This window comes from Saimiri boliviensis, chromosome 19 (assembly GCF_048565385.1).
Source record: "Saimiri boliviensis isolate mSaiBol1 chromosome 19, mSaiBol1.pri, whole genome shotgun sequence".
NCBI lineage: Eukaryota > Metazoa > Chordata > Mammalia > Primates > Cebidae > Saimiri > Saimiri boliviensis.
This window is the reverse complement of record NC_133467.1, coordinates 21,121,533-21,148,103: the sequence shown is the minus strand read 5'-3', so window position 1 is coordinate 21,148,103 and position 26,571 is coordinate 21,121,533. Positions and strand designations below refer to the sequence as shown.

Sequence of the window (26,571 nt, the reverse complement as noted above, 5' to 3'; positions counted from 1 at the left end):
ACCTCCACTTTCCTGCTTCAGGCAATTCTCCTGCCTCAACCTTCCAAGTAGCTGAAACTGCAGGTGCGTGCCGCCATGCCCAGCTAATTTTTGTATTATTAATAGAGACACAGTTTCCTTATGTTGGCCAGGCTGGTCTCAAACTCCTGACTTCATAATCTGCCTGCCTTGGCCTCCTGAAGTGCTGGAATTAGAGATAGGAGCCACCGTACCCAGCCCAGACCTAGCTCTTCTAATTCATAATAGTCCTTAGTTTCTTTTTTCTTGAGCTGAGCATGAGTACGTCTCACTTGGTATTCATTTATTGAGCATTTAAATGCCTACTGTGTGGTGGGTACTGTGCTAGACACGGAATATGAAGATCAAGAGGACATAGTTCTTACCTGGGGAATTTATAGTATAGTTGAAGAAGAGAGGGAGACACGAATAATGGCAATTGAGGTGTTACAGATGCAGTGATAAAACTGTACAGAGAACAGTGGAGGCATAGAGGAAAGGGAGTAGTTAATTCTGTTTAGGGTTGGTCTTGGAGGAGAAGGTGCTGATAGAAGTTTTCAAATATGAACAGGTGTGAGGTAGGTTTCACATTGTTTTGGAGACTTAAAGGCCCAGGGCATTCAAGACTGAAGGAGCAGCAAGAATCATATATTGCTTCATGGTGTTACTTGAACATATCTTATGTTGTTGTTTATTGATAAACTAAACTGCTCAGGGTCAAGAACTGTATGTTGTACTGTTTTGTAGGGTTTCTTTGTTGCTAGTAGCATGCATTAATTAGAGAAGAGAGAAATCTTTGTAGGTCCTGTTACAAAGTAGGAAATAGGAAGGGAGAAAGTTCTTTGAATAGTTTATGAAATGCCATGAAAAGTGCGTAGGGCCTGTATTTTCATATGAAATATATTCCTTAGGGTGGTAATATTGGAAGAAAGATTTTTATAAAAGTACTTTTTTAGTGAACATTTTTTATATTGTCAATTTTCAGAAATATTTTCCATAAATACCTATTCTGCTGAAGAGATAATGTATTAATCTCAACATTTAATTTAGCTGACTTTGTTTAAACAGAATTCGGAGTCAAGAAAGTTAAGTCCACCTGTGGTGGAGACACTCCCTACAATTGATTTGCATGAAGATTCTTCCAGTGTAGTTGTGGACAGTGAAACTGTTGAAAATATTTCCAGCTCATCTACCTCAGAAATCACTCCAATCTCAAAGCTTGAGTAAGTCATTACAAAAAACAAAAACAAACACAAGAAGAATCTCCTTAGCGATAGAAATATTTCTTTAAAAGATACAGTAGCTTGATATTCAAGTTTGAAGTTTAGGCTATATAGCAGACCTAAATTACAATGCTTGTATTTTGTTTGTATGTGTGTGCATGCTTTTGTGTGTTTTGAATATAATGATTTTATAACAAGTTTATTTATTTAGTTAACTAACTCAGTGAAGTTGATAGATCCCACATGTGAAATCTCTATATAGTCTAAGTAAGGTTTTACTTAGAAAACATAGTGCTTATTTGAATTATCTTCCCTACAATTATCAAAAACTTCAATGTCACGTTACTCATTTCCGTAAAGTATCACTGCCATTTCATTTATGTTTATGTCTTTGTGTGAATAGCTACCTTTTTCAAACTTGATAATAAATATTCAGAGTATTTAGGTTTTAAGTTATCCTTAATTTAGAAAATTTATTATGTACTTCTCCTAGTACCTTCCTGCAATAGTCAAAAGAATAAAACAGAATGTCCTTCTCTTAGTACTACATTAAGCATTTCCTTTATCAAATGAGGTAATATAAATAAAGTATCTAGAAGAATAACTGGTACATAGGATAAATGTGTCAGTTAATATCACCCTTGCTTCTCAAGAATGTAAGGGCCTGCGTTGAAGGAGTTGTACAAGATGTTATGGTTACCCTTTAGGAGCTTGTCTCAATAAGGGCCAGGGAACAGAAGGCATGTTGAGAAATAATGATAGTATTTCAACTTTTAAATTTAAATGATTCTGAAAGAATTTAAGGCTAGATACTATATGTCTGAACAGTGACTTCTATTCTTCCATTATGTTAAACATAACTGGTTAATGAAATGGAGGTGAAGCAGGGAAAAATATTAAGGTTTATATTTTAAAAATGAAATCTAAGAACACCTTAAAAGTTTAGTGAAATGTCTTGAGATAATGATTTTTGATGGATGTCAGGAGTAACAACTTTAGTGTTGGTAGAATTAATATAGTAGCAGATATAAATTTAAAAATCTTATTTTTTATGAGACCAAATATTAACCTCTAATATTTTAATATTTGGTAAGTAGTTATTTAGAAGCTGAGGACAATAACAGATCAAGTCAGCAATTGACTTTACATGATATAAAATTTTCTTTCTTTGGTTTACATTATATTTTGGAAATCACTAATAGTATTTTTAATTTATATTACCTCATATTCATTTAATTACCAGATTATATTTCCTGTTTCTTTTTTTAGTGAAATAGAAAAATCTGGTACTATTGCTATAGCCAAACCAAGTGAAACCGAGCAACCTGAAACTGATTGTGATGCTGGTGAGGCCCTTGATGCAAATGCTCCAATTAAACAACCTTCCTTTGTCAATCCACCTGACAGGTGGGTACCAGCAGCTTTGTCTCTTATGATTCTACAGTAACAGCAGTGTTTTGTTTCAATGGACTTGGGTGTATGTTAAATTCCACTTTGATTGAGAGAAAGCTGATCTCTCTGTGTTTCTTCCTTGGTTTACTTTGTACATGTGTTATAAGAATTTAGATTGTATAGAATTTGTTATCTAGTAAAATCTATTTATTTACTATATCTTTTGGTTTTAAGCAGCCTTGTTGGCCAGCATATAGAAAATGTGTCATCTTCACATGGCAAAGGAAAGATAACAAAATCAGAATTTGAATCAAAAGTTTCAGCAAGTGAACAGGAGGGTGGTGATCCAAAATCTGGATTGAATACTTCAGATAATTTAAAAAATGAGGTAGGTATATAACTTGCACTGTCTCCTACTTCTTTATGTAATGCATTTTTGTTATTAGCTAAGCTTGTAGCAATTTGCTAACTGTATTTGTCATGAAATCAGGAAGATTAAGTAGACAATAGCGTGTAACTGACATGAACTGTGCTCCCTTACACCAAGTGATTCTATTTCCAATATAGTGTTTATTACCTAAAGTCCTTTCGAGTGTGAACTCTCTTTGGTTATATATTATTAAATGATTTTGTGTCACCATCAGCTGTTTGATATTAGATACATAAAGTCCTTATTTAATCAGCTTCATATAAAGCTATCTAGAAGAAGGTATGACTAATTACATCTAATTATCTTCAGAATATAAGTTAATAATACAAGGTTAAACTTAGGTTCTTCAATCAGAATTATTTTAATGGAACATTTTGCCTTTCATTATTTGTGTGCAAAATACAACCAGACCACCTTATATTTTAGAGGTGCGATTCTTATAATTAAGACAGGGCTTATCAGAGTGGAACAATTTTAGTTTCTTTTCTCCTTCTGAGTAGTACCTTGGCTTCATGTAGTGTAGAATTTCTTGAAGTAGTATCAACACAGCAATTTACACTTTCCTTAGGTAAGCAATAACTAAGTTACAGAGATGAAGTATATTCCATAAACTTAACAAAAACAAAAATAAATAAAGTCCAAGAGTAGTTCAGTGTGCTGACTACCACATCCATATTTGTTCCTTTTTAATTTGAGGGTCTTTTGTTCTCTGCTTTCTTTTTCACATATTTTCAGTGAATCTTCAGTTAGACTAAACTTCATTCTGGAGACTTTCACTATCATGGGATCAAATCTTCTGATGATGCTTCTTGTAAATATAGGAGCTCAGCATTTCATAGTCTAACATATTAAAGGAACTACTTTTCTCAATGATACAAAATCATGCATATGTTAAAGTTAAATTGTCAAATATCACATCCATGAATAAAATTAGATAAAACATTAAAACACATTTCCTTTGAAGGTATTTATAATAGTGTCAAATATAAAATTCAAGCATGGTAGTTAGCTTTGTCCTAGATTTGCTTGTTCTCCTTAACTTAGCAGACTGAAACTTCTTTATTACCTAAGAGACTTAAACTGTTTGTGAGTCTATGCTAATAGGCAAAAGAGTAGAATTTAATTAACTGTATTAATTACTTTCTAAATAGTATCCCAGAAAAATCATGGCAGATAATGAGCACATTATGAGTAATAGCCAATAGTTTTGTGTAGTATTCACTTCAGAATAACTCTGCCCCATCTGAGTGGGAGAGAATTTGCTTTCTGGTACAGGTGGATCCTTGTGTCAGCCTTTATTTCAAGGATCTGTGAGACCCTGTTTGTCAAGCTTATATAGAGAATGGTTTTGTTGTATTGTTTATAGACAATGTATTACAAAGTGATTATTATTGTATTCTCTTATTTGTTGCCAGGAAGATATAGTGATTTCTTTGGCTGGGCCTCAAAGGGTAAATGTATGTTCTTTTTGTTGCAGTTTTTATATTTGAGCTTTATGTTGTTAGTATCTCAGCTAGATAATTTTTTTTTTTTTTTTTTTTTTTTTAAGACGGAGTTTCGCTCTTGTTACCCATGCTGGAGTGCAATGGCATGATCTCGGCTCACTGCAACCTCCGCCTCCTGGGTTCAGGCAATTCTCCTGCCTCAGCCTCCTGAGTAGCTGGGATTACAGGCACGTGCCACCATGCCCAGCTAATTTTTTGTATTTTTAGTAGATACGGGGTTTCACCATGTTGACCACGTTGGTCTCGATCTCTTGACCTCGTGATCCACCTGCCTCGGCCTCCCAAAGTGCTGTGATTAGAGGCTTGAGCCACCGCGCCCGGCCTTAGATAAATTTTTATAAGTGTATGTTTCTTGTTTATTTTCTCAATTATCTGATGCCAGACAGGCAAGCCCCAAAATTAGGGCTTAGCTCAGAAGGGTTCTTGGCTTCACCCAGCAAAGAATTCAAGGACGAGCCAGTGGCGTTAAACAGCAACTTTAATTGAAGTGGCAGTGTATAGCAGCAGCAGCAGAGTTACTGCTCTTTACAAAGTAGGGCTACCCCATAGGCATTGTGCCCAGAATAGCAACTCATAGTCAGTTCTGTCGTCATGCTTATACATGCTTTTAATTATATGCAAATTAAGGTTGGTTTATGCAGAAATTTCTAGGAAAAAGGTGGTAAATTCCAGGTTGTCAGGTTATTGTTATGGGAAGCGGTGGTAACTTTCAGGTGTTGCCATGGAAAGAGGTGGCAACCTCCACATGTTGCTGTGGCAGTGGTAAACAGACATAGCATATTGGTGGAATTGGCTTATGGAAATATGCTTCTGTCTGCGACCTGGTTTAGCTAGCCTTCAATTTGATCTAATATCCAAGACCTGCCTCCAGAATTGAATCCCACCTCCCTACTTCTTTCCTCCCTCAGAGATTAGATATTCCTTCTTAATCTTAAGAAGGCTATACAAGGGCAGAGATCCATCTGTAACTGCTTCCTGCTGAGTTTACTAGGTGTCTAGCACCGGAGAAGTGAAAATCTGTATACCTAATAGGGGCCCAGAGACAGGATGAGTTAGAAGCTTTGTGCTAACATTGTCTTTACCTGGAACTTTTGTAATCTAAGACAAACTTTACTAAGAGGTTAAACAAGCAAGGACCAAAAATTAGTAACAAGACAGCATTCAAAGGTCCTAGAAGAGGTATGTAAAAACCAATTGAGACTTGTGAAGGCACTTTTGGTAGTTGACCAAATATAGTTGCAGTACGTGCTCTGGTTATATCTGTAATGGTAGTTTACTGACAGGTTTTTTTTGGATGTTAATCTCAACTTGTCTGGAGTTGTTAATATGTGTGCAGCAGGTATTATTAATAACTGCACATACTCTACCTTGTTCAGCTAGTAAACAGTCCACTGCTAGTCTGTTTTTGAGAAATACATCTGCCAAAGAGTCTAGAGACTCTTCAGTTCTCTTTAGTGCATGTCCTGTGTTGGTGACTAAGGGTCCTACCGTTTTAGTCAAGTTGTTTAAGGTTCATTTGTGATAAGCAAAGTGACCCCAGGGTAATGCTGCCCTGATTCCTGCTAGAATTAAGCCTATTGCTCATTTACTTCTGGTGTTATTTGGGTCTTATGACTGTGATCCCTGAAGGGGCAAGAGTGGCTAACATACATTCACCTCAGTTTCGAGTTTTGATACACAAGGGAAAGCTACGCCTAAAAGAGCAGATGTTGACTTTTAACTATTTAGAATTAAAAAACAGATGACTATCTGGAGAGTCAGGAGTGGTTATTGGGTGTAACTTCTTCCCATTCATGGCCACAAAGAAAAATGAGTTGAATTGGGACACAGACAGAGACCCTGTGGGGTATGATCTTTATTCTTTGTTTGTTTTCCCCTGTATATTCTAATCCTGGAGAAACCACCATACATATCTCCTTGCTTACACATGGAATCCTATTTACCTCACTGTGACATTGTATCTTGGCAGCTAGAGTTGGATTCAGAGCAATGCAGGGAAACTTCTGAGTCATTAACACAACAGTGGGTACAAAAAGTAGGATCATGAGTACACTGGAGAGATACATACCCAACTTCCTAGGTCCAAGTAATGGTGGAGAGGTTCAGGTGGAATTCATTCAGTGGGGGACAGTTTGTTCCACTTAACAAGTTGGGATTTGGGTATTTTAGGATTGCTATGGTTAGTTAGGAGATCTGTAGGGACAGTTGTGAGATTTTCTGGATAAGCCAGAATATTGAAATTTTATCCTGGAGTTGTTGATAACAAATCCAGCCACCATGAAGGTGGTTCCCTGATGCTGTAATTGTTGAATATTTACTGTAGCATTCTGTTTCTACCCACGTTGGATCAGGGCAATTGGAAGAGCAAACAAGATTAATGGTGACAAGATGGTGTCCAGTTGGGCCTTAGCATGGCCTATGGGCTCTACACCCAGATAAGGACAAGAGAGATGTTTCCTATGAGGTTGGCTAAAGTGATGAAAAAGAAGTATTACAATATTTTGTTCAAAAGCATTCAAGGACCAATGAGTGCTCACCCACCTCCACTCCTGTCTGGTCCACAACATCCACTGGCTACAAGTCCCCTGACTATAAGTTCCCTGGCCGCAGGGGTCTGACTGAGGGACCACCTCAGCATCGGCACAGGAGAAAATAAAATCTTTGCCATTAACGTTGCATCCAGCACCTTCTGACAAAAAGGGGAATACAAAACAAAAATCAAAATCCATAGCCCCCCAACAAGCTGAACACTTGCTCCCTTCCTGGCCAAAGGGAATAGTTTTGGGAAGGTACCTACCAGCCCCCTAAATACTTCTAAGCAGTATAAGAGTCAAAACCAAAAGCCAAAATAGGTGACTCATCAAGAAAAAACAACAGCGTAGAATTAAGCTATACTGGGAGAAAACACTGCTCCTACAGACATCTAAGACTAAACATTTTAGCATCAGTCCACAGCAGCAGTCATACTTATAGGAAAAAACTCACAGGAGCTGACAGAAAAGCTAAAGGAGTTACATGAATCTGAGAAGCTTTCAAAAGAAATAGATTACAGGATTATAAAGCAAAATTTCTGGTAATTTAGCAAATTAACATTTAAAAAAATTGGGTTTTAACATGTAGACTGTTGTTTAGAAAGTGTATTGTAAACAATTTCCTTTGATTATAACAAGTTTAATCATACACAAAATTTCTTTTATAAAGTCTCCTTTATGAACCTTATCATGACATAACACAGACCCTCTATAATATGCTTAAATTTTCTGACTTGTCTGATGGTTTAGCTCTGTGTCCACACCCAACTCTCGTGTTGAATTGTAATCTCCACATGTTAGAGAATGGGCCTAATGGAAGGTGATTGAATCGTGGTGGCAGAATTTCCCCTTGCTGTTCTTGTGATAGTGAATGACTTCTCACAAGATCTGGTTTAAAAGTGTGTAGTGCTTCCCCCTTCACTTTCTTCCTCCTGCACTGCCGTGTAAAGAAGGTGCTTGTTTCCCCTTTGTCCTTCTGCTGTGATTGTAAGTTTCCTGAGGTCCCCCCAACCATCATTCCCGTACAGCCTGAGGAACTGTGAGTCAATTAAAAATTAAACCTCTTTTCTTAATAAAGTACCGAGTCTCAAGAGTTCTTTATAGCAGTTTGAGAACAGACTAATATGGAAAATTGGTACCAGAGAAGTGAGGCATTGTTATAAAGATACTTGAAAATGTATCTTTTATAACAGTGGAAGCAACTTTGAAACTGGATAATGGGCAGACGTGGACAGTTTGGAGGGTTCAGAAGAAGACAGGAAGATAACAGAGTTTGGAACTTCCTTGTTGAATGGTTTTGACCAGAATACCAATAGTGATATTGACAGTGAAGTTCAGGCTGAGGTGGTTTCAGATGGAGATGAAGAACTCATTGGGGATTTGAGCAGAGGTGACTTTTACTGTGATTTAGCAAAGAGACTGGTGGCATTGTGCCTCTGCTTTAGGGATCTGTGGAACTTTGAACTTGAGAGAGATGATTTAGGGTATCTGGCAGAAATTTCTGAGCAGCAAAGCATTCAAGATGTGGCCTGGCTACTTCTAAAAGCCTGTGCTCATTTGCATAAACAAAGAAATGACCTAAAACTGGAACTTATATTTAGAAGAGAAGCAGAGCATAAAAGTTTGGAAAATTTTCAGCCTGACCATGTGGTAGAAAAGAAAAACCTATTTTCTGGGGAGAGATTCAATGCTGCAGAAATTTGCATAAGTAAAGAGGAGCCAAATGTTAATAGCCAAGAAAATGGGGAATATGCCTTTAGGTCATTTCAGAGACCTTCATGGCAACCCCTTCCATCACAGGCCAGGAGGCCTAAGAGGGAAAAATGGTTGTGTGGCCAGGCCCATGGTCCTGCTGTTCTGTGCAGCCTCGAGACTTAGTGCCCTGCATCCCAGCTGCTCCAGCTTCAGCCATGGTTGAAAGGGGCCAAGGTACAGATCAGACCATTGCTTCAAAGAGTGCAAGTCCCAGGCCTTCCCAGCTTTCATGTGATATTGGGCCTGTGGGTACACAAAGGGCAGAGTTGAGGTTTGTGAACTTCTGCCTAAATTTCAGAGGATGTGTGGCAGTGTCTGGATGTCTAGACAGAAGTCTGCTGCAAGGACAGAGCCCTCATGGACAACCTCTATTAGGGCAGTGTAGAGGGGAAATATGGGGTGGGAACCCACAACCCCCTCAGTCCCCTTGGGGCACTGCCCAATGGAGCTGTGAGAAGAGGGCCATCATCTTCCAGCAACAGCTTGCACCTTGTACCTGGAAAAGTTGCAGGCACTCAACAGCAGCTCATGAAAGCAGCTACGGGGGCTCTACCCTGCGGAACTACATTGGTGGAGTTGTCTAAGACCTTGGTAATGAATGAGTTCTCACGTAATCTGGTTGTTTAAAAGTGTGTTGCACTTCACCCCTTCACTCTCCTTCTCCTGCACCACCATGAAGGTACTTGCTTCCCCTTCACCCTTCCACCATGATTGTAAGTTTCCTAAGGTCTCCTCAACCATGCTTCCTGTACAGCCTGCCAAACTGTGAGTCAGTTAAACCTCTTTTTTCATAAATTACCCAATCTTTCGTAGTTCCTTATAGCAGTGTGAGAGTGGACTAATAATGTTGTCCTATACTACCTCTTTCTTAAATAACCAGACATTTTACTTCGAAAAGTAAGATTTCTCCCTCATACAAGATTACTCTTTTATTATATCCTTCTTTGCAAAACAAAGGGAAAAGAAAACATTTTCTATTCATAACATTCTTTATGTCTCTCTTCTCTTTCTGGTTCCCTCACATTTTGAATTTCCCTTTTAATAACTTCCAAATTAAACCAAAAAATTTTTCCCAGTAAAAAAATAACATTTCTTTAGCATATTTTATGTAAACCTAGGAAGCAAGAAATCCTGAACTGCCTACCAGACATTGAAATTTTATAGATGAGAACCATTCTATCTTATAATAAGCTCAATATTTAAGATTCTATTTTATACCATATAATAAGCTCAATATTTAAGATTCTATTCTATTCTATTCTATTCTCATGCCATTTTAAAGCCTATGAACATAAGTAATTTACCTAGGAAGGGGTTGCCGAAGGGGAGACTTCAAAGACCCTGACTTGCTGGAGTACCTACCTGGTAGTGAAGACACTGAGAAAATAGGTAGTCACTTGTCTGCTGCTGTAGGTGGCTATCTATTTGAGGTCAGGAGCCTGTGAACTCCCAGTTCCCTCTTTTGACAAAGAGGGGCATTTAGAAGCAAAGCAGTTATAAGACAGCTCCCAAGATGGGGCTTGCAACTGGCTATTAAGAAAATAATGCTTCTAACTTTAGGACAGAAAAGGGCAAGATTAATATTCCCCTAGGGAGAGGGGCTATAAGCCACAGTACTAAAGGGAATGTCAGTGCCAAAAACCCCAGAGCATCTGGAGTTCAGTCTGTAATACCAGTGCTGAAAACCCAGAGTGCCTGCTTTTCACCCAATGAGGGGTCCCTCACCAGTGCCAAAAACCCTGGGTACCCAGGGTGCAGCCAACAGTGACTCACTACCAAGTTGAGGTCACAGAATGTGACTTTGGTGTCCCAGAGTCAACACACTGGGGGAACCTCTCAACCACGTGTCCCACCTCAAACAGTTGCCCACACACAGTTAACAGAAAGTTAAAAGCAAACAGTAAGACTGCACACATATCAGGATTGAAAATGAAATGACTGGTGGAATCATAAAATAGAGGGAAAGGACCAGTGGAAGAAGTGGTAAGGGTGTGTTTCAGGGCACTCTGACGGGGGACTTTTAAATGATCACTTAGCCAAAGGCTTTTATTCCCTAGCTTACTTGATATTATGGAGGATGGTAGAGGGGACACACCCATCCACAGAAGCCAAAATGTGACCGATCTTCAATGCGAGACTTGGGCAAAGGCCTCTCCGGGTTCCCTCAGCTTGAGTGGGCTCAGCTGCTGCAGTGGGAGGGGATTGCACAGGGGCTGGTAACCCACTGGGCTGCCTGTCAGAGCAGTGGGTCCCATATGAGGCAGTAGTACTATGGCTACTTGCTCATCTGCTCAGCTGTGCTGTCTGCCAGGGAAAATAATGGCTCTCAGAAGAGCCTTTCATTAGTGTTAGAGCTCAGGTATTACAGCTCTGTGTAGTTTACCTCTGCTCATCTCATCCATTGCCATCTCACTGTTTGCTAACTGCTATCTCTTGTTGTCTGTCCCTTGCTGGTTTTTTGCTGTTTCTCTGACTGCCATCTCTCATTGTCTCCTGCCAATCAATCACCTGCTCTCCATCTCTACGGTTGCATCATCTTGCGTCTCCTCCAGTCACTGCCGTCTCTGCTTTCTTCATCCCTTTGTGGTCACCAGATGATTTAGGACAGGGAAGCTTCCAAATTGGGGTGTAGTCTAGGAGGGTTCTTGGCTTCACCTAGGAAAGAATTCAAGGGCTAGCTGATGGTGTTAAACAGCAACTTTTATTGAAGTGGCTGTTATAGCAGCAGCAGAAGTACTGCTCCTTGTGGAACAGTGCTACCCCATAGGCAGTGTGCCTAGAGTAGCAGCTCAGAGGTAGTTCTGCAGTCATATTTATAGCCACTTTTAATTATATGCAAATTAAGGGGTGATTTATGCAGAGATTTTTAAGAAAATGGTGGTAACTTCCAGGTTGCTGGATCCTTGTCATGGAAGGGGTTGTAACGTCCAGCTGTTGCCATGGCAATCAATGCTAAGCTGACAAGGCACACGGGTGGGTGTGTTTTATGGAAACTGCTCCCGCCCTGGACCTGTTTTATCTAGTTCTTGATATGTTTTGGTGTCCGAGCCCTGCCTCTGGAGTCATTTGAGTCCTGTTTCCTATCTTATATTCAAACTAGATTTTTATTACATAATTTTAAAAATTAAATTTGTGGTAATACCAGCTCTTTTATCTTTTTCTGCCATGTATTGTTTTAAATTACCATACACTTCATTTAGTAAATCAACTTATTCTGTAAAACACTCTGAGATGGAAGTTGGGTTTGGACCAAATTGCTGTCTTCCTAAAGGGAGGTTTGGAAATGGCTCTACTTCCTTTGAAGTAAAAAAGAAGTTATAATCCCAGAAGTTACGGATATTTCATGTTAGTACTCAAAAGCTTGCTCATATATAGCAAATATATACTAAATGAGACTTGTATTGTTTACAAGACTTTGCTGTCTAATAGATTTTGTACACTTCTCAAGACATCAAAACTTTGTTTTAGGAATACAGAAATGATTTGATAATGGAATAAATGTGTGTATTCATTATTCAGTTTAAGAGAAAAAAAATCATAAGATTATGTGCCCTTCCCCAGTATTCTTTCTCTTATCTTCAGATATAACCATTATCTTGAATTTCAGGGTTTTTTTGGGTTTAGTTTGAGGGCTTTACAAATAAATATAAACAATATATACTATTATATGGCTAGTTTGATATAAATGACAGTCTTACCTTAAGTAACATTTTATTCAGCAATGTTTTTGAGATTTGTTCGTTGTTTCCACTTCTGTTTATAGTGACTAGTACAGTTTATCCATTCCTCAATTAATGGATATTTAGGTTATTATTTTTTAATATTAAAAGCACTGCGCCGGGGACGGTGGCTCAAGCCTGTAATCCCAGCACTTTGGGAGGCCAAGGCGGGTGAATCGCGAGGTCAAGAGTTCTAGACCATCCTGGTCAACATGGTGAAACCCCGTCTCTACTAAAAAAATACAAAAAATTAGCTGGGCATGGTGGCGAGTGCCTGTAATCCCAGCTACTCAGGAGGCTGAGGCAGGAGAATTGCCTGAACCCATGAGGTGGAGGTTGCGGTGAGCCGAGATTGCGCCATTGCACTCCAGCCTGAGTAATAAGAGTAAAACTCCGTCTCAAAAAAAAAAATAATAAAATAAAATAAAATAAAAGCACTGCTACAATGAGCATTCTTATGCATATCTTTTAGACACATGTTTTCACTTAGAGTTATACATGGGCTGTATTTAGAGGGTATGTACGTCTTTATATTGCTAAATTTTAAACTCCTTTTAGCAATCTGATAGATTTCCCTTGGCTCAAGAGACGTTTCACACTTGGCCACAGACTATCACACTTTAAACTCCATCAGATTTGTGTAATTTTTGTTAGCATGCCCCAACCCCCAGGCCACAGACCAGCACCAGTCTGTGGTCTGTTAGGAACCAGGCCACACCACAGGAGGTGAGTGGCAGGTAAGCAAGCATTACCACCTGAATTCTGCGTCCTGTCATCAGTGGTGGTATCAGATTCTCATATGAGTGTGAACCCTATTGTGAACTGCACATGTGAAGGATCTAGGTTGTGTACTCTTTATAAGAATCTAACTAACGCCTTATGATCTAAGGTGGAACAGTTTCATCCCAGAACCATCTCCCTACTCCTCCGTGGGAAAATTGTTCTCCATGAAACTGGTCCCCGGTTTCAGAAACGTTGTGGACCACTGATTTATATGATCTCTAGCTTTCATTTGGATTCCATGATTATTACTGAAAATTTATTTCTTTTTCCTGAGTTTATTGATTTTATTATTTTCTTCCCACCCACCCCATTCCCTGATTTGATTTGTTGATACTCTTTATACTTGATAATAATTCTTTGTTTACTGAATGTGTTGCAAATACTTCTCTCAGTGTGTGACTTACTCTTTCATGTCATTTATGGTTAACCTAGCCAAATGTGTCACCTTTTAAAAATGATTTATGGATTCTGCATCTTGTTAAAATGATTTGTAAAGATTTTTAAATTTTCTTCTAAAATGTAAAGCTTTGTTTTTTCACATTTAGGTTTTTTTATTTGCTTTAAAATTTTTATGTACGTAGTATTTCTTTTTAAGGATTTTGTGGAAATAATATTAAAACATGTAAAACTTAGCCAGCTTCCTTTAATGGATGTATTATCTTATATTTTAAGGTGAATGCACTGCAAGTATATGATTTGTTCATTTGTGCAGATTTTGTATGAGTAATTTTTTGCTTTAGGGTTTTATATAGATTATTATCTTTTTAACAACCTATGCTTATATCACTAACAAGTGAAGGAACACATCCTAAATAGAATGTTTTAATTATTTCAAGAGAAATAATTAAATTTACTTTTAAGTAAACCAAAACTTTTCTTTTTACCTTTTTTATTTTTTAAAAATATCATTCATTATAAAATGGAACTTTAATTTGACAGAAACATTTGTATTTATTTCTAAAATTTATTTGTATTCTTTGAAAGTTGGAATCTCTTTGTTTTTTGGTGTTTCTTTCAGAGTTCTGATTCTACGAAACCGGGAGAAATTGACCCTACATCTGTACCAAGTTCCAAAGATCCAGAAGATATACCAACATTTGATGAATGGAAGAAGAAAGTTATGGAAGTAGAAAAAGAAAAAAGTAAGAAAGTATTTGAGTTCTTTAAAAACATTTTTTTTTAAGTTTATGGTATGGTTTTAATATGCTGTTTTGTTGATTGGTAAAACAAAATAAAACTTACTTTTGAAAGCTTTTTAAAGGTGAAACTTACCAAGTTTTTATTGATCCATCCATATATCATGTACCTGTATATAATTACATAGTTTTTGTTTTAATTAAAATCCATTCTTGTAAATTATTAAGTGAGCATAAAATAAGGAAGGCATAGCAGTGGTTTTCATCACAGTACAAGAAAAATTGAGGCATGGAAACTATTTTAAGATTCATATGGAACTAAAAAAGAACTTGCATAAAATCCCTGGGTTTAAAATATTCTTTAATTTACCAAAAGGTGTTTAACATATGGTGCTTCAAGAACATACCAAAAAGCTTACCTATGTTGTGAGAGAGGGGAGGGTGGCTAAAACTATAGTTAATTTATTCCCTATATGATAGGCTTGTTAGGTTGCAGCAAACCACCATGGCACATGTTTTCCTATGTAACAAACCTGCACATCTTGCACATGTACCCTGGAGCTTAAAAAATAAAATAAAATGATTTGAAAAATACATCCTTAATAGATATTTATAAAAGATGTAAATACAGAAAGCTCTTATTCTCATGGACAAGCTTCATATTGTGAGTTATATTACTTAGACATAAATTAAGTAATGTAGAATTTTGTAGTTAATTTGTTTTTGGGGGATATTTTAAAGCTGTTGAGGTGACACACTTTAATTTTTTTTATGAATTTTTAAAATATTCTCTCAAGTTAGTTAAAACCTGTTTTTTTCTAGAAGACAGCTTATTGCTTTTGAGATCAGTGTTGCTAGAGGTGTTTTCAGTCATAACCATCAAATATGTCTATGTTTATAATAAGGTTTGTCTGCAGGTCAGTCAATGCATCCATCTTCTAATGGGGGTTCACATGTCACCAAAAAGGTCCAGAAAAATCGAAATAATTATGCCTCAGTAGAATGTGGTGCCAAAATTCTAGCAGCTAATCCAGAAGCCAAGGTAGGTACTTAAGTATGAAATTTTATATATATAGGAAATTAGTGACTTTTAAAAATATAGCCATTTGTTTACTGGGAACTACATTTTAATGTGATTTATTTTATTCGCTAATAAAAGCAGAATATGCTTTCAAAACATTACCTTGTATGAATTCTTATTTTTATTGGCTGATATATTATACCCTGCATTTTTTAACTTTTAAAACCCATATGAAATTTTAAAAAGAAATATTATTTTTTTCTTTAATGTAACAGGCATTTATTTTTAAATGTATTGTTGTAAGACTGATTTAATGCTGTAGCCATGAATGGTGAATCTTAGCCACTTCTGTGCTTTTTTCCCAAGTGAGTGTCTTACAGTCTTAGGTGTACTTAAGATCTAAAAATACAGAAGTCCTAGAAAACTTTAAAGTTAAAATAAATACTTTTTTCATTAAAGTAATTCGTTTCCTTTTCTGTTTTTAAAATAGAGCACGTCTGCTATTCTTATAGAAAATATGGATCTTTATATGTTGAATCCTTGTAGCACTAAAATTTGGTGAGTAATACACAATTTTAAAAAGTATATGCTACATATATATGCATATTATGTTAAGCTTTTATATTAGGGTTAGATTGATTTATATAATCATTTAATAAGCAGTTATGATTGATACATTTAGATTCATCTTGAAAATGAATCGTACTATTTAAAGGCAGTAAGGGATGAATTTTGTAAACCTAGTTTTTCCTTATGCCATTTGATTTGTGAATTGAAGAAATGATTATTTGAGATCATAATCAAAATTTATTATTTTGAGGTTTTTGTTTTTATTTGTCAGTGACAAATTATTATACTCGAAAGTTTTGCATTTCAAGCAAAGCCATGCTAGATGAAGTCATATGAAGCAGTCATTTTTTTTTTTAATTATGGTTTGCAGAATAAATGATCATAGCTACCCATTTGTATTTTAATGTGACAGCATGTATGGTATATACCATATGATACATTTCAGTCAATAATGGCAGTCTTTGGTATATATGGTGTGATATATACCATATAATGACACATTTCAGTCAGCAATGATAGTAGCATGTATGAAGTTAGTCCCATAGGTTATAATACCATATTTTTACTGTGCCTTTTCTATGTTTAGATATACAAATACTTAATATTTAGTTACAATTTTCCACAATATTTAATACGGTAACATGCTCTGTAAGTTTGTAGTCTAGGAGCAATAGGTGTACAGCCTAGATGTATAAGTAAACTGTCCCAACTAGGTTTGTGTAAGTATATTCTGTGATTGTGACAAAACATAACAATGTATTTCTCAGATATATCCCTGTTATATAGCGACACATGATTATATTTGTACATACGTATTTACTATATAGTTTACTTTTTGCATATTTATGTTTGTGTCTTTTCATCCTGTGATTAAAGAGCCTCTGAACATCTTTAACTGATTTCACCTGGCTTAAGTAGATTTCTCCTCCCCCCATCTAAGGGGAGTAAGTAAGACCACACTCTCTAACAATAGCTTTATAAGTCTTAATATCTGATACAGTGAATTTGTATACCTCATCCTCTGCAGAAGTGTCTTCATTATTATTGTCCCACTGTTTTTTCTTCTAAATTTTAGAATTAAGTTTTATAAAAAATGCTGGTATTTCTTTAGGAATTGTATCAATCTCTAGATGAATTTGGGGTTTAGTGATATTTTAGAATAATGATTGGGTATTTATTGAGTATCTGTTCAGCCGCTGATATTAGAAAAACATTTCTTTACAACATAAACTGAGATCTCTCTTGCTATGACGCTTGTATCCTAGAGAGGTGTCAGCCCCTGATCACTAACGAGATTGAGGATATCTTCATGTGTTTGCCATTTAGTTTTTCCTCTCTTGTGCAGTGTTTGTCTTTTTTTCTTCTTTTTTCTGTTGATTTATGTGTTTGATTTTTCTTATTGTCTAGGAGAAGTCTAGATAGACTTGGCATTTTGTTTCATAAAATGAACACAACTAAGTCTATTTTGTAGAACTCTGGATAGGACATTTAAATTTTATATGTCACACTTACCTTCCTTCTCTAGTTTATGGACTGTCCTTTTAATTTCTTTATAGTGCCTTTTTTTTTGAGACATGGTGTCACTCTTTTGTCAAGGCTGGAATGCAGTGGTATGGTCTCCTAGTAGCATGCCACCACATCCAGCTAATTTATTTTTTATTTTTTTGCAGAGACAGGGTCTTGCCATGCTGCCTAGGCTAGTCTTGAATTCCGGGCTTCAAGCAATCCTTTCACCTCAACCTTCAAAGCCCTAGTATTACGGGTGTGAGTCACTGCACGTGGCCTGTAGTGACTTTTGATGAAACGAACTATTTTAATTTTCACATAGTTGAATTTATCTATCTTACAATGTTGGGATTTTTTTTTTTAATTTTTAATGTCAGAGGTTTCTCCATACCCTGAAATTGTAAAGATACTATTTCATGTATTTTCTAGAATTTAAACATTTTGCACTTTTTTTGAGACGGAGTTTCGCTCTTGTTACCCAGGCTGGGGTGCAATGGCGCGATCTCGGCTCACCGCAACCTCCGCCTCCTGGGTTCAGGCAATTCTCCTGCCTCAGCCTCCTGAGTAGCTGGGATTACAGGCACGCACCACCATGTCCAGCTAATTTTTTGTATTTTTAGTAGAGATGGGGTTTCACTATGTTGACCGGGATGGTCTCGATCTCTTGACCTCGTGATCCACCCGCCTTGACCTCGTGACCCACCCGCCTCGGCCTCCCAAAGTGCTGGGATTACAGGCGTGAGCCACCGCGCCCGGCCTCATTTTGCACTTTTTATTGAGGTTTTTATTCTCCGGGAATTGTTTTATTGTTTTATATTATTTATGGTGTGCAGGAAGGATTCATTCCTCTTCCCCACTTTTTCTGTTTAGTTGTATTATTCGGTAGTTTACATGTTCCCCTCTAATTTAGAATGCAATCTTTATTGTAAAGTTCCCTTATATACATGGGCTTTTGTGGGTTTTTTTTTTTTTTTTTTTTTTTGGTATTCTCTGTTCTCTTTTATTGGTCAATTTACCATTACCTGCAATTACATCACACTTTAGCTTTGTAGCTCTTAATATCTGATAAGGCAAGTTTTGTTCTTCAGGACTCACTGGACTGTTCTGCTTTTTCTTATTAATGGTAGACTTTTGGCTGAGTGCAGTCACTCATGCCTGTATTCCCAGCCCTTTGGGAGTCCTAGGCGGTCAGATCACCTGAGGTCAGGAGTTTGAGACCAGCCTGGCCAACATGGTGAAACCCCATCTCTACTAAATATACAAAAAATTAGCCTGGTGTGGTGGCAGTTACCTATAATCCCAGCCACTCCGGAGGCTGAGGTAGGGGAATTGCTTGAACCCAAGAGATGTAGTTTGTAGTGAGCCGACATCATGCCACTGCTCTCTAGCCTGGGCGACAAGAGTGAAACTTCCTCTAAAAAATAAAATAAATGTTAGACTTTCCTTTTGAGTTCCCTAAATGTCATATGGGGATTTTGTTTGGAATTTTATTGAATCTTTAAATGACTTTTAGACATTAAATTTTCTTATCCATAAATAGGACGTCTCTTTCTTTGTTGTCTCTAATGTCTTTCAGTAAAGTTATTTAAAAAAAATTTTCCATAAAAGCATTACATATCTTTCGTTAATTTTCTTCCTGGGCAGCTTTTTGAAATTTTGTTTTGTTACTATTGTAAATGATATATCTTTAAAATTACATTTTGTTGTGTGCATTGATGCAGTTTTAACATACAGATCTTATATCGGACTACCTTCTTATATTGCCTTATTTTCTAATAATTAATATGCAAATTCCTTGGGGGTTTCTGTGGAGAATTAGAGTTCCTTTACCATTTTTTTTCCCTTTCAAAAATTTCTGATCCTTTAAATCACATTTGACTTTTCTTTTTTGAGACAAAGTCTCACTCTGTCACCCAGGTTGAAGTGCAGTGGCCTGATCTCAGCTCACAGGCATGAGTCACTGTGCCTGGCCATTACATTTTACTTTTTTAGTTATAACATGCTGGCTTGATAGACCCTTGAGAACTAACAAACATGACTGAGGTTAGAATACACAATCTTTGATGAATGACCATATGCTCAGCTACATCTTGGGCTTTCTGTTACTAAGGGGTGAGGGGAGCTGGGTGCAGTGGCTCATTCCTGTAATTCCAGCATTTTGGAGGCTGAGGTGGATGGATCACCTGAAGTCAGGAGTTTGAGACCAGCCTGGCCAACATGGTGAAACCCTGTTTCTACTAAAAATACAAAACTTAGCTGAGCGTAGTGGCAGGCACCTGTAATTTGAGTTACTTGGGAGGCTGAGGCAGGAGAATCACTTGAACCTGTGAGGCAGAGGTTGCAGTGAACTGAGATCGTGCTACTACACTCCAGCCTGGGCAACATGAGTGAAACTCTGTCTCAAAAAAAAAAAAAAAAAAAAAAAAAAAAGAAGAGAAAGAAGGGGAAAATGTGAAGTAGTCAATTAGTGTTTATCGAGTTATTCTATGAAATGGTGATCATATCCCTTGTAATTTGGTTGTAAGGATTAAATCAAAGGATGGGTAAAGATAACATAGTATCTGACCCAGAGTAAGTGTTCAGCAAATGTTAGTTACCTCTCTTCATGAGCCTTTCTCTGAAACCTGATATATTTTTTAACCATCTTCTGGGACTCAAGTCTGTTGCTTTCCAAGATTAAACAATAATTATAATCCTTTTGATTTATTTAGCACCTAATTGTCTCTCTATAAATGTCCTTTGATATATTACTTTATCAAAGCAGTGATTAGAGTGTTAGATGTCATGGGTATTTATTTTTTCCCAATGCCATGCTGTATGCAGTTTTACATCAAGCACATGGAACCATACTTTTGATTTTTACTAAGCAGCAATATTTTTTGGCGTCTTCCCATGTTAGTAAATGTAGGTCTTAGCATCATTTAAAAAAAACAGCTTTATTGGGATATATTTGACATACAACAAATTGCATGTACAATAAACTACAACATGTCAAAGTGCATAATTTGGTAAGTTTTGTCATTTATGTACTTCTGAAACCATCACCACAATAAAGATAACGAACATATCCATCATTCTCAGAAGTTTCATTGTACCTCTTTGTAATTTCTCTCAAATTTTCTTCCCTCATAGCAGTTACAGATCTGTTTTCTGTTACTATAAATTAGTTTACATTCTCTAGATTTTTATGTAAATGAAATAAAAGTTTTTAGTACTGGTTTCAATGGCTGCTTAGTATTTCATTGTCTGGATGAACTATAATTTGATAATTCTCTTTGTTGAGTATTTAAGTTGATTTCCTCTCTGCTTTTATAGACTGTATGTGCTTCAATACAGCAAAATATATATACAAAGGTGGACATCTGGAAACCATGAATCCTTAAGATAAATTTCTAAGAACTAAATCAGACTATGATAACTTTTTAAGACAATGTATATGCCAAATTATTCTCTAGACTAGTCATTTTATACTATTACTGGATGTTTTTAGGAGAGTCATCCCTTCTTCAAGAATGAATGTTATCTATAAAAGAATCTTTTAAAAAAAATGTGATGGAGCAAAATCAGTATTGTTTTATTTACAGGTTTTTTTCCCCACTAATGATATGCTTGGGAAGTATTTAAAGATGTTTCTTACAGACAATTCAGGCTATATATCCTCCTCTTGACATTTTAATGACTAACTTTTAGTGATAGTCTAATTTATGGAAACTGTTAATATCATATTTAATATGAACTGTTATTTTGATTGGTTTATCTGATTAATTGTCTTGTGTTCTTTTTGAAGGTTTGTTATTGAACTTTGTGAACCAATTCAAGTAAAACAACTTGATATTGCAAATTATGAATTATTTTCTTCTACTCCTAAAGACTTTCTGGTTTCTATCAGTGACAGGTAAATTCTAAAGGTCTTTCTGTAAGGTCTGTGTTGGATCTCTGAAATAAAAACAAAAAAGTGGGTCACTATTTTGATTTCAATCCATTTATTTTTTAAAGATCAGTTTGTAATAACAGTGATAATATGACTCTTGTTAATCATTTACCTTTTACCTTCATTAGCTTATATGATACTTTAAATGTAACAACCCTGTGATATTATTCTCTTATAAAGTAGGGAAACAGTGAAAGGGAGATTAAGTAGCTTGCCCAGGTCACATGACTTGTGAGTTTGGGAACCAAGATTCAGAACTACAGCTCTGACTTCAAAGTCGTCACTTTCAGTAATTATGCTCTCTTGCTTTTAAACATTTCTTTTAAAAGTTATTAAAAACATATATGTATAGGTGCTTTATTTTATGAGGTATATTTTTTTAAATATATTCTAAAACTTTTTTGTACATGTGTGATTATAACAGAAATATATGTTGTGAGGAATTTGGAATAGAACTGCATTCCTTCAACCAGAGACAGCCCTTATTAGCATTTTAATATATTTATTCTAGTCTTTACTATGCATTTATTTATTAATTCTATAAAAATATTTACTTTTTAATTCTTACATCCTGGAAATACTTTTGTCTTTTGTACATTCATTTTTAATGTGTACATATTTTTCCTTCAACAGAGGTGTTATTTCATAAATACTTTTTGAGTGTCCACAATACGCCATGTAGGATGCTGTTTATTTATGGAACTGTTGTTCTGTCATTGAACGTTAAGGGTTTTCCCTGATGTTTCTTCCTCCACCTCACAGTCAGCATTGCATATATACAGTTTTTGAAATTGGTTCTCAAGACCTCTTGAGAATTCCATCTATTAGTCTGCCACTACTCTTGCTTATCACTTCCTTTTCTCTCAGCTCCAATTTTCATATATGTCAAATGAGCATACACAGCTCTGATAAGTATAGTCTCTTAATGTGGTGAGAGGGCTCATTATTTTGAGAAGTTCTTAAAATGTTTCAGTAAGCACTTTTGCAGTTTTAGACTTTTATGTTAAATATTAGATTCCCTTTTAAGGGGAACAGATATGTTAAACTCAGATGTGATTTTAAGTTTTTTCTTCCCATTCTCTTTCCACCAGTACTTATATTTATGCTTTACATTATTACATATGTGTCAGTATGTGCAGAGTTGTACCACCTTCTTCCAAGACAGTCTCTTGGTTACTTTCTATTCTAAAACCTCGTCCGAAACCCCAAGAATTGGTACTGGTCTTACTCTCTGTTAATGGTATGATTTTTCAAGGCATTCTTTCCCAGTAGAGAGAAACCTGTCAGTTTAGTTGGAAAAGAAAATGTGTTTATTAAATGTATGCATTTATGTATTTAACTATTAAGTCAGCGTGTTCATCTGGAATGGCAAAAAATTATATTTTGAAAATATGGAACTTTTCAATATGCAGTTTATAATTTTTTAAAAAGAACATATTTTCCGTATTTTCTAGGTATCCAACAAATAAATGGATTAAACTGGGTACTTTTCATGGTAGAGATGAGCGGAATGTACAGAGTTTCCCTTTAGACGAACAGATGTATGCAAAATATGTCAAGGTAATGTTTACACATAAAGGACTATGTTATGTAATGAAAACATACCTGTTATTTACACTTTTATACACCTCATCCTTTTAGAAATCAGAAAAGAAATCGACTACATATACCACTTAATAGATAATTCTTGGGTATATTATTTTTCATGAGTCAGATATTGCTGCATTCCCTTTTGTATTGCTGGAAGCCTAGGCCAGTTTTGTTGTTGTTGTTGTTATTTATGGCTCTGATAAAATTCCAAATTATAAATTTTTAAGTTTTTTGAGTCTTTATGCAAAATGTCATCTTCATAGTGTAACTATTTTGAACTGAAATCATAGCTAGTCACTGAAGTCTTTAAAGCAGGCCTAATTTCTTAACTTAATAGACTCTGAATCTTAGATCATTTCAACCTTCATATCCACTTATTTGGCATTGTTATGGCTTTTGCTTTTTTTTTTTTTGTATAGCCAAACGAAATATTCTGTGTCCAAGTACCAGTTTCAAATAAAATAGGCTTTTAAACACTGATATTCTGTATTTCCACTGCTTCTTCTACCAACTAATCAAGTAAAATTGTCACTTTTGAATTGGGTTAGACAAAATAGCGGAAGTTATTACTCCTTTCTTCCCTCTTTTTTTTTCTTTAAAATTATAGCCATACCTTAAAGTACTATTGAATTAATATTTTTGGAATGGCAGCAGTTCTAATTTCTGTCCTTTCATCTTTAAATGTGAGAACTTACAGCTACCTAATTTTGTCTTCTGTGATTTTACCATCTCTTTTTAAAGCATGGTTTAAATTGACTTCTATAAATAGGTAAACTTGTAGTATTCTTAATCTCCATATAAAAATGCTAAATACTATTTTTAAAATAAAGTTAATATTCTCAGTTAATTCAACAAAATTATTCAAAAAAATTAAGGAACATTTTCAATTCATTTTAAAATGAGTACTGAAACAATTACTTAATGACCTTTTTATACAGTATACTTTCTTCACTGTGAAGAGGAAAAAACGTTAAGTCATTTGCTAGGTGATACAATTGTATTTAATTTTGCAATTAAGACAACCCACATGAAATAATTTTGAGAATTATTCTTTATAACATCTACTTTGTTAATAATAGAAGAATATTTTATTGGAAGCATAAAAATGCCTTATAAAACTTTCCACCTTGTTCCTTTTATGATTGGAGACTATAGAATATTTTGAGTATTAGTTTTATAAAAACTCCTCTTTGGTAGAATTGAGTCTAAAAGCAAGAAACATTTACTTGGAACTCATAAAAAGCAGGGAAAAAATTACTTTCTGATTTTCATTTTGTAGTAATAATGTTATATAAATATTTTACTTGGATTTTCCTTACCCTAAAAGAACTACAACCAAATCTACTACTTTTTAATAGCTTACATTCAAAAGGCTAATATATCTTCCACCTTTGTAAGTTATAGTTGAAATAACATAGCATACTAAAAATTCATGCTTTTCCTGAAATAAGTAGTATATGATATTGTATAAGTATAAATATCATTTAATAATGAACTTATCAATATATGTGTAGAATATACATATGTATATGTGCATATATATCCATATATAAATTCATATATGAATATATACTTGATACATGTCTGTAATACTTAAGGTAAGGTAAAAGATTGTTTCTAGGTACTGTTTATTAATTGCTTTTGGAATGCTTTCTAACAGCTATATAAAATAATAGCAGTGGATTTTGGATAACTTATAACCTTAGAGTTAATTTATTTCATTGCAGTCATTTAGATTATACTCTAAGGTTGTGATGGTAAAAACTTAAATCGTTGCTTTCATTTCTGCAAGGAATTAAGAATACTACAATGTTATCCGTCACACACATTGCTTTCTATGCTTTATACCATATAATTTACAAGTATTTAAAGTTGCTTATTGCATGATGTCTAGACTTTGGAACTGATTTCTTTTTCTTTTCCTTTCTCTTGCTTCAGATGTTCATCAAGTACATAAAGGTTAGCAACCTTCTCTTTTGCAATATTAAATAACAGGGCATGGCATATTAATGCATGACAAAAACTTCATAAGTATTGATTTTTGGGAAAGGGAGGATTTCATAAAAATGTTTAGAAATGTTATAATGAGGAAACTGAGTATATTGTTAGATAATCGTATATGCACTCTGCTGGTTTCCCATTTTATGTGCTTTTATTCTTTAGGTTGAGTTGATATCACATTTTGGATCAGAACACTTTTGTCCATTAAGCCTTATAAGGTAATGCAGAACAAAATACATTTATTGAGTGCTTTAAAAAATTGATATACAAAATTTTCAGTATAAAGTGAAGAAATAATTTTCTCTTATGTGAGTTAATACCATAGAAATAAAAACTGTAAAATATTTCTTTCTCTTGAATGTATTTTGGAAAAATGTCAAAATACCCTATTTAAAAATAAACTTGATTTTATGTATTTGGTTTAACTTGCTTGCTATTTTGCTATGATGATAATATACAGAAACATTTTAGACTGATAATAAAAATTTATCCATTGTATTTTTTAATGCCTTAAATAGATTAGTTTTATATTTTAATCAAAACAGTATGACTGAAATGTAAGACACACCCATTATTTTGGAGTCCAAAAGCCAGTGGCCCTCAAAATATGACCAAAGTTGATGTTTGTCATTTATTGTGAAGAGATTAGCCTTAACAGGTATTTTGTTTTGGAAGTCTTTAATGAAATTGTTGTTGATATAGGGTATTTGGCACTAGCATGGTGGAAGAATATGAAGAAATTGCTGATTCCCAGTATCACTCAGAACGCCAGGAACTATTTGATGAGGACTATGGTAAGTGACATCAAATAGGTGACTGTTAGGTCTATTTTTTTACTTTTTAAAAATCGAATAGTAATGGGGGGGCTATAGGTTACTTAAATTAGTATGACTGTTATCTTCAGGCTTTTTTTGTTGTTTTTAATTCTACTCAACTTTTACTTAAACCTGTTTTCTGAAATGATTACACTGTAATTGTATTGCTTTCCAAGTTTATCTTTCAGTTATTTGTAACTGAAACTCCCTTCTATAACATTAATGCTGTAAATTGTGATTCTATCCCTATGCCAGGCTCAAAAATCTGTTAAACTCACAAGGTAACTGAAATAGTAGAAATGAGCTTTAATTCCTGTGATTTCTCATGAGCCTAAGAGTAAGCACATTTTGGCCTTCTGAGCCATTGAGAAATTTTGTGACCCTATAGAGGTAGAGGAAAGTTTTATGACACTCTCCTTTTCCACTTTAAGTCCTTATTTTAAGATGTATTAAACTACTGTTTGAACAATCTAAATTTTCTCATGAGCGAAATGAAGAGTTGGTAAAGTATATTGAAAGCTTGAATAAAAAAGTCTTATAAATGTGATTAAAATTTTGGTAAGCATTACAGTTATTTTCCTTGGTTTATATTTGTTTGTTAAATGGTTTCTGAATCATATTTGCTTTCTGTGAACATGTTTTAGATATATAATTCATATTTATTTA

General features: G+C 35.2%; 1 protein-coding gene across 8 annotated transcripts in view; it reads left to right on the top strand.

Annotated features, from left to right (window-relative positions):
* The window catches only part of SUCO (SUN domain containing ossification factor), a 76,009-nt gene that overhangs the window by 22,101 nt on the left and 27,337 nt on the right, over positions 1-26,571 (top strand). For 2 of the 8 annotated variants that reach the window (XR_012515149.1, XM_010336117.3), the window contains exons 4-14: positions 1,066-1,220; positions 2,490-2,627; positions 2,847-3,000; positions 14,354-14,477; positions 15,377-15,513; positions 15,983-16,050; positions 21,356-21,463; positions 22,954-23,059; positions 25,028-25,048; positions 25,253-25,308; positions 25,793-25,884. Coding sequence is in view for 6 of the 8 variants with exons in the window: in XM_010336117.3 (XP_010334419.3) it covers positions 1,066-1,220; positions 2,490-2,627; positions 2,847-3,000; positions 14,354-14,477; positions 15,377-15,513; positions 15,983-16,050; positions 21,356-21,463; positions 22,954-23,059; positions 25,028-25,048; positions 25,253-25,308; positions 25,793-25,884 (1,159 nt within the window). In the remaining 2 variants the exon portion in view is untranslated. The remainder of the gene's footprint in view (positions 1-1,065; positions 1,221-2,489; positions 2,628-2,846; positions 3,001-14,353; positions 14,478-15,376; positions 15,514-15,982; positions 16,051-21,355; positions 21,464-22,953; positions 23,060-25,027; positions 25,049-25,252; positions 25,309-25,792; positions 25,885-26,571) is intronic. The other 6 variants (XM_010336124.3, XM_003925359.4, XM_010336118.3 and 3 more) reach the window with 5 other exon arrangements.